At 42.8% G+C, this 13,791-nt stretch overlaps 1 protein-coding gene across 9 annotated transcripts in view; it reads right to left on the reverse strand.

Moving 5' to 3' along the window:
- Positions 1-13,791, reverse strand: part of MYRIP (myosin VIIA and Rab interacting protein) — a 221,509-nt gene that overhangs the window by 3,651 nt on the left and 204,067 nt on the right. For 5 of the 9 annotated variants that reach the window (XM_066992317.1, XM_048053393.2, XM_013190396.3 and 2 more), the window contains exons 12-15: positions 7,009-7,203; positions 2,684-2,845; positions 885-989; positions 729-789 (exon numbers count right to left, since the gene is read on the reverse strand). In XM_066992317.1, the coding sequence (XP_066848418.1) occupies positions 729-789; positions 885-989; positions 2,684-2,845; positions 7,009-7,203 (523 nt within the window). The other 4 variants (XM_066992319.1, XM_066992318.1, XM_066992320.1 and 1 more) reach the window with 3 other exon arrangements.

Raw genomic sequence — 13,791 nt, forward strand, 5'->3', positions numbered from 1 at the left:
CACAGCTTCTAGAGAGAAAAAACTTCCCCTCAAACACATAAGACAAGCTCAATTTAAGTTACATGAAAAACAGCAGGCTGTGCACCTTAAAGTTTACTAAAGTTTAAGGTCGTGTCAATCATTAGAATTACACAAGAGTAAAGCAAGGTGAAGCAGGCCCCAGAATTGTCACAGATAATGCACTGCAGGTTTAAAAAGAAAAAAAAAAAAAGAAAGAAAAGAAAAGAGAACCATATTTAAAACAAACAAACAAACAAACAACAACTCACAGCCATACCCTAACATACCAGCAACATTACTGAGCCAGATAACATGGACTGAATTCAGTAGGCATAGTCTTTAAGAAAGCAGCTGTGGGCTGTGGAGAGTGGCAAGTGGCTATTCATAGTTAGCACTGTGACAGCTTGGCCCTTGCAGCCTAAACCTGGCCACACCTCAGCAGTGGCCTGACTTTTATAGGACAAGCATCTAGCAGTCCTCATTTGCTTTTCCCAACCTTCTGTTCTGTTTCTGTTAATTTGCCACTGTCATATTTTCCACTGAAATAGGAAGTGGTGATGTTTTACGTGCCAAATGTATGTTTTGTTTTTGCAAGTGCGATGGAAAATGAGGAATGTAGACACATCTGTTCATTTTATAACTTCATCTTTCCCCTATTCTTCTGAACTGTACATTGCATTGAAACTTATAAAGAGGGACTATAAATTTATCATATGTAACAAGTGCACCTTTTATTGGTGGAGCTGGAAGTTTCCTCCTCTGCTGTCTTGATGTGTCTATTGTATGCATCTGTTAACAACACATATGCATTACTCAACTCCATTACAGAAAAAGAGGCAAGATTTCCCCAATGTATTTTTGAATACTACATAATGTTCTGGCACCTGGTTTGTTTGCTTTTGATCCCGTTTCCTTGTCAGGCGAACACATGGAGCCACATTCAAGCCTGCAACAGTGAGAGCTGATATTCTGCTCTCAATATCTGAAATCTTCAAAGAAAATAAGAGACAGAGAAAGACAGATGGGGAGGGGGAAAAAGAAGTTTTAAAATTACTATGGATGCCACTACTAAAACATATCCCTCCCCCCAGTCAAATCTTCTTTAATCACAAAATATGAACAGATGGCTGATTTCTTCATCAATTCTGACACTTTGCTCTCCTGTATTCTTTAGTCCTAATGTCAGAGGGATTAATTTGTTGGTAAAGATGAAGTAAAAGAACATTCCAACCTACTATGTGACTCCAATGAAGAGGCATTTTGTTCCTTGTGAGGAAACAAAGAAGGAGAGAAACCCCTGTCTGCCATCTCCCAGTTACTGCTAGCTACATAATTCCATGTTCATTCAAGCATGTGTTTTTCAAAGGCTACATTTAAACAATTACTTTGTGGAACACATTTCCTAATTCAAAATTAATTTCATGCACACACAAGGTACACCCTCTGTCTCAAAATCCAAATGTTTGATCTTGAATATTTGTTATAATTTGAATGTACATGTATGTCAAACAAACAGAAATGCAAGTACACACTGTGTAAAAACACTCAAAGAAAAACAAGTTGCTAGGAAAAACAAAAGGTCAAGGAAACAAACATCTGGGGAGAAACTAGACTGAGGCAGAGACTAGCAGATACAAGTGTCACCAAAAGGGAAAAAGTGTCAGAGAAGTCAGACTTCAGCTGCACATATAATCAGACTCCTGATTAACGACGATACCTGAAGCTGTTCACGCTGCAGATGGATCAGTTGCATGTTACCTTCTTTGTCACCCTGCTCTCATAGCTCAGGCCTCTCCCCTCCTCGCTTCTCATGTCCATTAATATATGTAACATAAATTAGTGACCAAGGCCAACAAGATGACACTGCCAGGTTGCCATCTATTTCATCAGTGCACTTCTGACATCAGGAAGGACTTTGAGATCTTTGCTCAATCCTAATTTGAATGTGCTGTCACTGAAGAAAATAAATGGGTACATCCCTGTTAACGTCTGGCACAGGCATGTCAGAGTGCGTCATGTGGTACAGACTGGTCAGTAAGCCACTGCTGCTAGCCATTATTCAGGTCATTATTCCCTTGCAGTCTGACAGCCTTACCTCATTCAGCTTTCTGCACCAGGTCATGAAGTTCTCTTCAGAGCCCCAGACTTTCTGGAGCCCACTAGGGAGAAACTAGACTGCAGCACACACGAGCAATTGCCTTTTGGCTGGGATGTGCACTGCTCAGCAGCTAAATCCCAAGGCAGACTTGCAAATTCTGGGTTCTGCCTTTGGTCTTTTTTGGTAGATTGGTACTGACACTGGCTTCTTTTGCAAAGTGCTCTACAGTCTGCTGAGTAGAAGAACTACCTAAGACCATATCTGCAGTCAGACAACAGGCACGCACACGACAGAGCACACCATGCGAGCTGCCTGGGAACAAGGAGCAGGTACAGTATTAGTACTACAGTAACATGCTGTTGTCCAAAAACTAGCTGGGGGAAGAAATAATTGCAGTACATCTGGCTGCGCTGAGTGACACATCTCAGTTATGCTTTACTCAGCTCCTGTGACGCAGCTGTGTATCCTTGGATCACGAGTTCGCTGTGATACAAAAGAATATTACAACTAAGTGTGCACAGACAAAAGGTAAGCACGAGGGAAGTCAGTGTGAAACTGCAGGTGGGGAGGAGCTGCCGTCCTCACCTGAAGCTCCGCGTGATGAACCTGGGCGGCTGCTGTGGCCACCTGATCCTCCAGCTCGGCCAGCTCCGACTCTGCCGTAATGCTGTTGATCTTGCGTGCCGCGTCCTCCAGGCCGGTCAGCTGCCCCTCCAGCCCATACACCGTGACAGCTGTCAGGTACACCTGCAGGGCCCAGGAGGGAGAGCTGTCGGCGATTTCTGTTTCGTGAGCATGGAGGTTTGAGCAGACTGCATCGTCCATGACACCTCTGAGCCCCACCCCCCACCCCCGCCAACTCACTGCAAGCAGATGCTGGCAGAGGTGTATCAGGGAGGAATAATCTGGAAACACGCATCCATAAAGAAAAAGAAGGGTATGAGGTAGCTGAAGTCCAAATTTCATAGGTGTTACAATAGTACTACAAAACAGAATTATTCCATATACACCAGAAAAAAAAAAAAAGAATGCTGAAAAGTTATTTTTTTTATATTCAATTTAATAACATAAAGACTGCAATTAAAGACTGTCACACTGTGTGTAAGACACACTCAAGGCCTTCAGTCAATCAAAAAATCTGCGAGAATCTGTTCATCAGCATATTGATATAAACTTCTTACCCTATACCTGTGCTTATTGTATGCACAAGGGTTTTTTTCCACTGCATCCTGCACTCACCCAATTATACAGCAGCCAAAATCCTTTCCATCTTCTAGCCCTTTGGAGTGAATCTGTGGAGGGTCAATAGACTTATCTGGGCCACATAAGAATAACAGACTCTATAATTTAGAGATCTTCTCTGAAAATAAACAATATCTTGACCCATCTGCAATACTTCTGATCACTGTGGGTGAAGGTTTCATTTCACATTCAGCTACTCAGAGCAATAATTCATTATAAATTGTGTTTTATGTGTTTCTTATATTTCAGAAAGAAATCTAAGACTCCGCTGGATGAAGGTCCTTGTTTATAGAAAATGCTAATTTTCACACAGAATCACAGAATCGTCTAGGTTGGAAGAGACCTCCAAGATCACCCAGTCCAACCTCTGACCTAACACTAACAAGTCCTCCACTAAACCATATCACTAAGCTCTACATCTAAACATCTTTCAAAGACCTCCAGGGATGGTGACTCAACCACTTCCCTGGGCAGCCCATTCCAATGCCTAACAACCCTTTCAGTAAAGAAGTTTTTTCTAATATCCAACCTAAAACTCCCCTGGTGCAACTTTAGCCCATTCCCCCTCATCCTATCACCAGGCACATGGGAGAATAGGCCAACCCCTACCTCGCTACAGCCTCCTCTAAGCTACCTGCAGAGAGCGATAAGGTCGCCCCTGAGCCTCCTCTTCTCCAGGCTGAACACCCCAGCTCCCTCAGCTGCTCCTCATAAGACTTGTTCTCCAGACCCACCACCAGCTTCGTTGCCCTTCTCTGGACTCTCTTGAGCACCTCAATGTCCTTCTTGTTGTGAACGGCCCAATTTCAAATATTATCTTTTGATAACTGTGTTTAAAATTGTGCTACTTATGTGACAATACTGCAACTTCTGCCCGTTTACGAGATTGTCAAGAGATTGTTTCCATGAAGCTGGGAACAGGACAGTAGAATTAAATCTATATTCTAATTTTCCCCACTGGCAGCATCACTTCCAATACCAATAAAGGCTGCAGTGCTACAGAACTACCACGAATTAAACATACTCTGTGGCAGACTTTATGGTTCAAGGGGCAAGAAAACAGGATCTGAACAAGATCCTTGAGCACATACCTTCACTGCATATGTTTTCCACTCAAGTCATCATATCTGCCCATAATTCCTAGACCCTGCAATCCACTGGTAACAAGTGTTCAAATAATTTGTGGCCATGCTGTAACTTCATGGATCAAAAGTGGTGGAGAATGACTATTATTTTTATTGTGTTATTGATTTTTAATTGCTTGCAATAGGTTTTTTGTTTGTTTGTTTTTGTGTGTTTGTTTGTTTTTCTTCTTTGTATTACTGGTTTCAAGGTATATACATATACAACATATATACATTTTGTTCCTGGACATGACTTTGCTAAGAAGCAAATTCACTATGTTTTGTATGAACTGCATCTTGTTAGATGACAACCTAACTGCAAGCATGAAATTCTTGAAAAGTGTACCTAGGACAAATAAGTGATATGTTTTAACATCTTTGCTGAAGTACTTGGAGACACAGGTAGACCATAAAGTCAACATTCTGATTTAAATAGAAATGTTCCTGCTTTGTGGGTTTAAAGTATTCTTTCCATTTACATCAGTGGTACATATTTCTGGTGCAATGTACCACAGCCACTTCAGATTAACATGTTCTTTTTTGATTTCTCTATCACATCTAAATATCAGAGAAAGAAGAAAGAAGAGCACTATGATCAGAAACCTCTTTAGGAAGTTGAAGGAAAGACGCGTTTAAATGCTATGCCAAAATTCTCTTCACAATAATTTGGATATTTCACAAGCAAAAATAAATAAATAAATAAAACAGGACAATAGAAAAACATGGCAAGAGGTGAACAATATTTTTGTAACATAAGAACCCCCATATTTGTTAAATTTTGGTTTTATTGAACATTTTCCATCTAGACTTAAATAGAAGATTTTTCTTAAGATTCTTTTTACCTGAACAATCATTGCACTTCAAGCAGCAATGGTGTACTTGCAGGTCTCCGTGAAATTACACCCTTTTGCATACATTAACATTCAGATTCAGGAGACTTATTTTTACCAACATTTAGATATGCATAGCTTCTACTAACACCCACCAGACCTAGCGCTGGGACAGGTGGCCCCTACATTCTCCCCACTGATGCATGTACAATCAACAAAACACTGAGAACAAGAATGAACGCAGTAAGGTGTCTGTCTACATGTGCACCCAGATCCTCTTTCACAATTTGCTGCAAAGAAGATATGCTGCATGCAGGTATGCCCCCACCTGCATTGGGAAAAAATATGGATTCCTGGATTTCTAAAGACTTTTTAAATTTACATATTGACTGTGGTGATGAAATCATGAAACCACGCAGTTTTGTCATGTACTTCAAATCCTGTGTGGGGCAGAGAAAGATATAGTGTGGGGACACAGCAAGGCTGACCCAACTGGATGCCTTATGAACTATGCAGGCCATTGAGAGAAGATAAATCAGCAATACGCTGCAAGCAGGGAAACACCACAGCAAGAAATGCTCTGCCTCAGTGACCAGTGAGGAATGCTTGGCTCAGATGAACAACTAGGGGTCACAGCACCACAGACGTCAAATAGTTACAAAGACATGAAGGATTGCTGGAGCTTAAGTGCGGAAAAAAATGCACATCAGATAATCTGCAACACAGTTCTCCACAGACAAAAAATTGTGGGAGAACCTCTCTGCAAATTGCATTCTTTCTGAGGAATCCAGGCTGTTGTGGGAGTGGGTTTCTGTGAAGGAAACTGATTTTATCCCCCAAGAGGAGATTCTGTCTTTGAAAATTTTCTAGGGACTAAAGACAAACAGGATCTATTTTCTTGAATTGATCAGGGTGTTATAATAGGACAGCCTGGATTCTTGTACGATCTTTAAAAGCTCCTAACGAAGAGAAAAATCACTGAAATGTAATCAGTTAAATGTGGGAAGAGGAGAAAATCGGAAGTTGCAAGTGTACTAACTCCATTAAGTGGATGCATGAAAATTTCCATTGAGTAGTGGCTTCCCTCTCTGATTCAGCATTACGCTTTTCCCTGCAGATGACAGGTACTCATGAAAAAGGACAGAAGATTCAGATGTGGCTGAACAGAAATGTTTAATTCAGCTTCTCTAGCCAGCTGTTTTTAATAGCACAGTGGGCAGCTCTGGCTCCCTGGGTACTCATCTCAGTATGCAGGGAAAGCATGGGTGGAGGAAGAGGTCCTCCATTTCTTCTCCATGTGACTTGGAAAATGCTTTCCCTACCAGCCCTTAAAATAATCAGGCTGTGCTGGGACTTGGAGATGTGTGGTTTCATCAAGGCATGGCACAGCAGCACAGCCACAGGGATTCGGAGGGCTTAAATTAATTTTTAATGTAGGGGTTCTGAAATTAGTTCTAAAACTCAGCACATGCAACTCTTCCCCTCCTTCACATATTTTAAAGTACACATTAAAACAAAAAACAAAACCACAACAAAACATCAAGCAGCTGAGCACCTCTTTGAAATAAGATCTTTTGTTCTCTCTGTGTATTGAATTAATAACATGGGATTCATTCTCAACACACACTGACGGTACCTACCTGAGCACTCTCTCTTTTCAGTTGTCTCACACACACACACATACACTCACTCATACACTGATTCACGTTCTTACGTTTTCTTCCAGTGTAGTGAGCTGCTCATCAAGTCTGATGGGGTCTGTCCCCAGTGGGAACGTCCCTCTTCCCTTGTCCTGAGCATCATCTGGGAAATCACAGGGACTGGTGGATTCTGCAATCAGTTCTTCGGTGGCATTGATGATTTTCAGGACCTCTGTAGATATGTTGCAGAGAGAGACAGCAGAGTACTTCTGTTTTGTTACAAGAGCAGACAGAGAAAACAGCATTAAATTAGCACAGAGAGGTATTATGCAACATGGCTTAGCTTAAAGCTGTAGCTTTAAAAATGCTAACATAATATGGTTGGCTAGTTGCTGAGGAATCTACTTTTTCTCCCTCCCTTTTCAACACATGCACAGTGATACAGCATACAAAATAAGATACACACACAATTATTCCACAACACTAGTTCTACTAGAGGGCTGGTCCAAAACTTATGTCAAAGGAACCTACATATATCCCGCTTTAAAACCCAAATGAGCTAGATACAGCTATTTTTGCAATAGCTTTTAAACAGTTTTTTTAACCACAATCATCTTTTTGGGGTCCTGCCAAACAGATGTGGAATCACCTGTCTCCATACAGGAGCTATCACATTGCAGCTGTGTACAAGGGAGAGAAATCTTCAGATCTTCAGAAGCCCCATGAGGACAGCAGTTTACATAGATGATCGCTAGGAATTATATGATGGCCTCAAAAACGAAAGGTTGAGATACAGGCATGTACACATTTGTATCCCATTTTTAAAAAAAATCAATTAACCAGTTTTTAAAAATATTTATGAAATAACTTATATCAAATACCAAGGAAAAGCATGCAGTTTTATCCATGTTTAAAAAAAAAAAACCACAACTGTAAGACTTCTGTTTTTTAATCCATGTGCAATTTTTAATCAATTTGCAATTTGTTATTACCTATCCCAATTCTGATGATTTTTACAGAGCTTTAGCTTTCAGGGCAACCCCTTTGATGGCAATAAAATTTTACCTGATGTTCCCTCAAGCATCAAATTCAACATCTAAACTATACAGCTTTGAGATCAAGGCAGAGCCTGTTGAAGCCAATACAAACACTCTCATTGAATTTACGTGCAACACTTTCAATGTTGCTTTGCCTAAAAGAAAGTGTGGGAAGTTCAGACCAAAATTTAATTAATTCCTCAAACCTGCAAATACTTATGCATGTGACTGAGGGACCCACCCATCTGTATATTTTCCCCAAAACAAAATATCTGCAGAATCAAAAATGAGGAAACTGTTTGGATTCTACACAGTAAATCATACAGTATGGAGAAGTGTAACTGGTGAAATATGTCTTTAACAACAAATGCACATCACTTAAATATTATATTAATCAATATGCCAGCTGGCTTCCCTAGCAGGATATAGGAGAAATAACATTCGTTTCCTTCATACAGACTCTACTGGATTTAACTGGAAAACCTCTTGTATTATGTCTTTCCTTTAGTTTGTTGTTCGTTTTTGTTAGGTAAGACTTTCACTGAAAAACTACTTCTTTAGCAGTGTGTGCTCAATTGTTGTATATCAGTACATTAAGGCATCTTTAGCACTGTTATTTCTCTGGATTACAAGACGTACTTAGATACATGAGATTAAAGAGAATGAGAACAAAGTAAATACAGTATGCTACTGCATACAGATCTTTAGCTTGTTAGGACAGCTAACACAGACCTGAACAAGGAAGCCTAGGGCTCTCTTAAGGAGAACAAATACTTGAACCCCATAAATAGCCTACTGTTTTTTCCATTTATTTTCACAAGTGCCAATTAGGTTAAAAACAGATCAATAATTTTATAGAATGGAGGAGGAAATCAATGTTACTTTGTTTTATTCTTTGTTTTTACAAGTACCTAATTCTTATTCTATCCTATCCGTAGTGAACAAAAAAGGATAAAGGCCAGACACTACATTTTCATCATGTACATTTCCTTCATCATCTTTGTTGATGTATGTTCTCCATTTCAAGAACTGCAGCCCCAGTTCAGCTTTCATTACTTCTTAACTTTTTTATTATTATTATTATTCGATGTAGCTAATGATGGCTTTCCAAGGAAGATTAAATTAAATTAGAAAAAGGTTTTCTTATAGCAGAATATAAGAATCCATACTGGCATTTATTACAGAATCACAGATTCATCTAGGTTGGAAGAGACCTCCAAGATCACCCAGTCCAACCTCTGACCTAACACTAACAAGTCCTCCACTAAACCGTATCTCTAAGGGCTACATCTAAACGTCTTTTAAAGACCTCCAGGGATGGCGACTCAACCACCTCCCTGGGCAGCCCATTCCAATGCCTAACAACCCTTTCAGTAAAGAAGTTCTTCCTAATATCCAACCTAAACCTCCTCTGGTGCAACTTTAGCCCATTGCCCCTCGTCCTGTCACCAGGCACGTGGGAGAATAGACCAACCCCCACCTCGCTACAGCCTCCTTTAAGGTACCTATAGAGAGCGATGAGGTCTCCCCTGAGCCTCCTCTTCTCCAGGCTAAACAACCCCAGCTCCCTCAGCCGCTCCTCATAAGACTTGTTCTCCAGACCTCTCACCAGCTTCGTTGCCCTTCTCTGGACTCGCTCGAGCACCTCCATGTCCTTCTTGTAGCAAGGGGCCCAAAACTGAACACAGTACTCGAGGTGCGGCCTCACCAGAGCCGAGTACGGGGGAATCACAGAATCACAGAATCACAGATTCGTCTAGGTTGGAAGAGACCTCCAAGATCACCCAGTCCAACCTCTGACCTAACACTAACAAGTCCTCCACTAAACCATATCTCTAAGGGCTACATCTAAACGTCTTTTAAAGACCTCCAGGGATGGTGACTCAACCACCTCCCTGGGCAGCCCATTCCAATGCCTAACAACCCTTTCAGTAAAGAAGTTCTTCCTAATATCCAACCTAAACCTCCCCTGGCACAACTTTAGCCCATTCCCCCTCGTCCTGTCACCAGGCACGTGGGAGAATAGACCAACCCCCACCTCGCTACAGCCTCCTTTAAGGTACCTATAGAGAGCGATGAGGTCTCCCCTGAGCCTCCTCTTCTCCAGGCTAAACAACCCCAGCTCCCTCAGCCGCTCCTCATAAGACTTGTTCTCCAGACCTCTCACCAGCTTCGTTGCCCTTCTCTGGACTCGCTCGAGCACCTCCATGTCCTTCTTGTAGCAAGGGGCCCAAAACTGAACACAGTACTCGAGGTGCGGCCTCACCAGAGCCGAGTACAGGGGGACAATCACCTCCCTAGCCCTGCTGGCCACACTGCTTCTTATACAAGCCAGGATGCTGTTGGCCTTCTTGCCCACCTGAGCACACTGCTGGCTCATATTCAGCTGCCTATCAACCAGTACTCCCAGGTCCTTCTCTGCCAGGCAGCTTTCCAACCACTCATCTCCCAGCCTGTAGCGCTGCTTGGGGTTGTTACGTCCCAGATGCAGGACCCAGCACTTAGCTTTGTTGAACTTCATGCAGTTGACCTCAGCCCATCGGTCCAGCCTATCCAGATCCTCCTGCAGAGCCTTCCTTCCCTCGAGCAGATCGACACACGCACCTAACTTGGTGTCATCTGCAAACTTACTGAGGGTGCACTCGATCCCCTCATCCAGGTCATCGATAAAGATATTGAAGAGGACTGGCCCCAGCACGGAGCCCTGGGGGACTCCACTCCAACTGGATTTGGCTCCATTCACCACAACTCTTTGGGCCCGGCCATCCAGTCAGTTTTTAACCCAACAAAGCGTACGCCAGTCCAAGCCACGAGCAGCCAGTTTCTTGAGGAGAATGTGGGAAACAGTGTCAAAAGCCTTACTGAAGTCAAGGTAGATCACATCCACAGCCTTCCCCTCATCCACCAAGTGCGTCACTTGGTCATAGAAGGAGATCAGGTTCGTCAAGCAGGACCTGCCTTTCATAAACCCATGCTGACTGGGCCTGATCGCCTGGTTGCCCTGCAAGTGCCGCGTGATGACACTCAAGATAATCTGCTCCATGAGCTTCTCTGGCACTGAGGTCAAGCTAACAGGCCTATAGTTCCCCGGGTCTACCCTCCAGCCCTTCTTGTAGATGGGCGTCACGTTTGCTAGCCCCCAGTCGACTGGGACCTCCCCTGATAGCCAGGACTGCCGATAAATAATGGAAAGCGGCTTGGCCAGCTCTTCCGCCAGTTCTCTCAGTACCCTCGGGTGGATCCCATCCGGCCCCATCGACTTGCGTACATCAAGTGCTGTAGCAGGTCACCAACCATTTCCTCATGGATAGTGAGGGCCACATCCTGCTCCCCATCCCCTTCCACCAGCTCAGGGTACCAGGTATCCAGAGAACAACTGGTCTTGCCGCTAAAGACTGGGGCAAAGAAAGCATTGAGCACCTCAGCACCTCAGCCTTTTCCTCATCTTTTGTAACTAAGTTTCCCCCCGCATCCAGTAAAGGATGGAGATTCTCCTCAGTCCTCCTTTTTGTGTTGATGTATTTGTAAAAACATTTTCTGTTATCTTTAACGGCAGTAACCAGATTGAGCTCCAGATGAGCTTTGGCTTTCCTAATTTTGTCCCTGCACAGCCTCGCAACATCCTTATAGTCCTCCTGAGTAGCCCGCCCTCTTTTCCAATCATTATAAACCCTCCTTTTGCTCCTAAGCTCGAGCCACAACTCTCTGCTCAGCCAGGCTGGTCTAGTTCCACGTCAGCTCGTCTTTGGGCACGTGGGGACTGACCACTCCTGAGCCATTAAGATTTCCTTCTTGAGGAGTGCCCAGCCTTCCTGGACTCCTCTGCCCTTCAGAACCTCCCCCCAAGGGACTCTGCCAACCAGTGTCCTGAACAGCCCAAAGTCAGCCCTCCAGAAGTCCAAGACAGTGGTTTTACTGGTCCCACTCCTGACTTCGCCAAGAATAGAGAATTCTACCATTCTGTGGTCACTCTGCCCAAGACAGATTCCGACCACCACATCTCCCACCAGTCCTTCTCTGTTTGTGATCAGAAGGTCCAGCAGGGCACCTCCCCTGGTAGGCTCGCTAACCAGCTGCATCAGGAAACTATCTTCCACGCTCTCCAGAAACCTCCTAGACTGCTTCCTCTGAGCAGTATTGCATTTCCAGGATATGTCAGGGAAGCTGAAGTCCCCCACGAGGACAAGAGCTGACAATTTCGCAACTTTCGCCAGCTGCCTGTAGAATTTCTCATCCGTCTCCTCATCCTGGTTTGGCGGTCTATAACAGACCCCCACCAGGATGCTTGCCTTGTTGGCCTTCCCGCTGATCCTAACCCACAGGGACCCAACCTTATCATTCCCAGTCTCAGTCTCAAGTTCTACGACATCAAAACACTCTCTAATATAGAGAGCCACACCACCACCCCTTCTGTGCTGCCTGTCCCTTCTGAAGAGCCTATAGCCAGTCATTACAGCACTCCAGTCATGGGAGTGCTCCCACCATGTTTCAGTGATGGCAACCAAGTCATAGCTAGCCTGCTGCACAATGGCTTCCAGCTCCTCCTGTTTGTTGCCCATGGTGCATGCATTAGTGTAGATGCACTTCAGCTGGGCCATTGCCTTCTCCCCAGGCCTTGCCATTGTTCCCCCTGGCACACCTCTAATGAGCCTTATTTCATCCCCGTCCCCCTTCCTATCTAGTTTCAGAGACCAATTACTGCAGAACACAGTTATTGTTTTCCTGGTAAAGTGTTCTGTGATAGGAAGTTTTATGAAATCAAGATTTTGAGTAAAATACCCTTCCTTCTCAGTATGTAATGGACAGGGAAAGAAAAGTTCAGCAAGTAAGAAATGTGATTTTTAGCTTTTCTAGATTTTTGATAAGTTCTTAGTGGCAGATGCTGCTTGGTTTTTAAAACTGAAGATTAAGATTTGCTTCACATTAAATGTTGTGCATGGCAGCTAGATAAATGCTCATAAAGTGCTTGTCTCCGTGAAAATACCTTGATGCTAGCCTGCAGGTATCTGAGGTATCTGAGTCAAAGAGTTAAAGCTTTTCTTTACGCTTGTGAAACATCTACTTTTATAGCATAACAAAGGTACAGCACTAAACACCATAAAGAAATTAAATGGCCAGAAGAAGTGATTTTCCTCGGAGTACATCTGAAGAGTAGATCTCACAAAACTGAAGAGTACAAGCAATATCTTGGAATTATTTAAATTCAAACTGTGTGTAAGTTTTCTGCTAAAGGATATTTGGAAATCAGTTTTACTTTGGGCTGCATACTTATAGAAGTGAGATGAGATTAAGGACTGCCTGAAGGAGACATAAAATTAATATGTAAAGAGTTCAGGGGTTTTCAAAATGAAAACAAACAAACAAACAAACAAACAAAACAGCTCCTCAGTTAATGTTTTTGTCTCATATGTTTCTATCTCTTCAGAAAATGTCAAATGCTGTTCAAACTGCTTATATTCCAAAATGGCCAGTTTGCAAACCTAGTGGGGTAATCTAGAGATAATTACTTAAGATATATAAAGGGAAATACAGAAGAAAAAAAAAAAAAAGAAAAAGAAAAAGTGTTATCCTGGAGTTTTAGTCTTTCACAATCCTCTCCCCAAACACCCACGTCAAACTCAGAAGTTACAAGGTTCTGTGAAAATAACCTAAAATTCACAGACACGCGCACACAATATCATGCTGGTAGGTGGACATTTCAAATTGCTATAAAGACCTTTGGCTGTCTAATTTGATTTTGCCTTTGCAAGAAAGGTCATTGTTAACACCTATAAGGGATTCAAAGAGACAGATGACATGCCATGATGAAGTCTCTCCCAT

Source organism: Anser cygnoides, chromosome 2 (genome assembly GCF_040182565.1).
Source record: "Anser cygnoides isolate HZ-2024a breed goose chromosome 2, Taihu_goose_T2T_genome, whole genome shotgun sequence".
In the NCBI taxonomy this organism is placed as follows: Eukaryota; Metazoa; Chordata; class Aves; order Anseriformes; family Anatidae; genus Anser; species Anser cygnoides.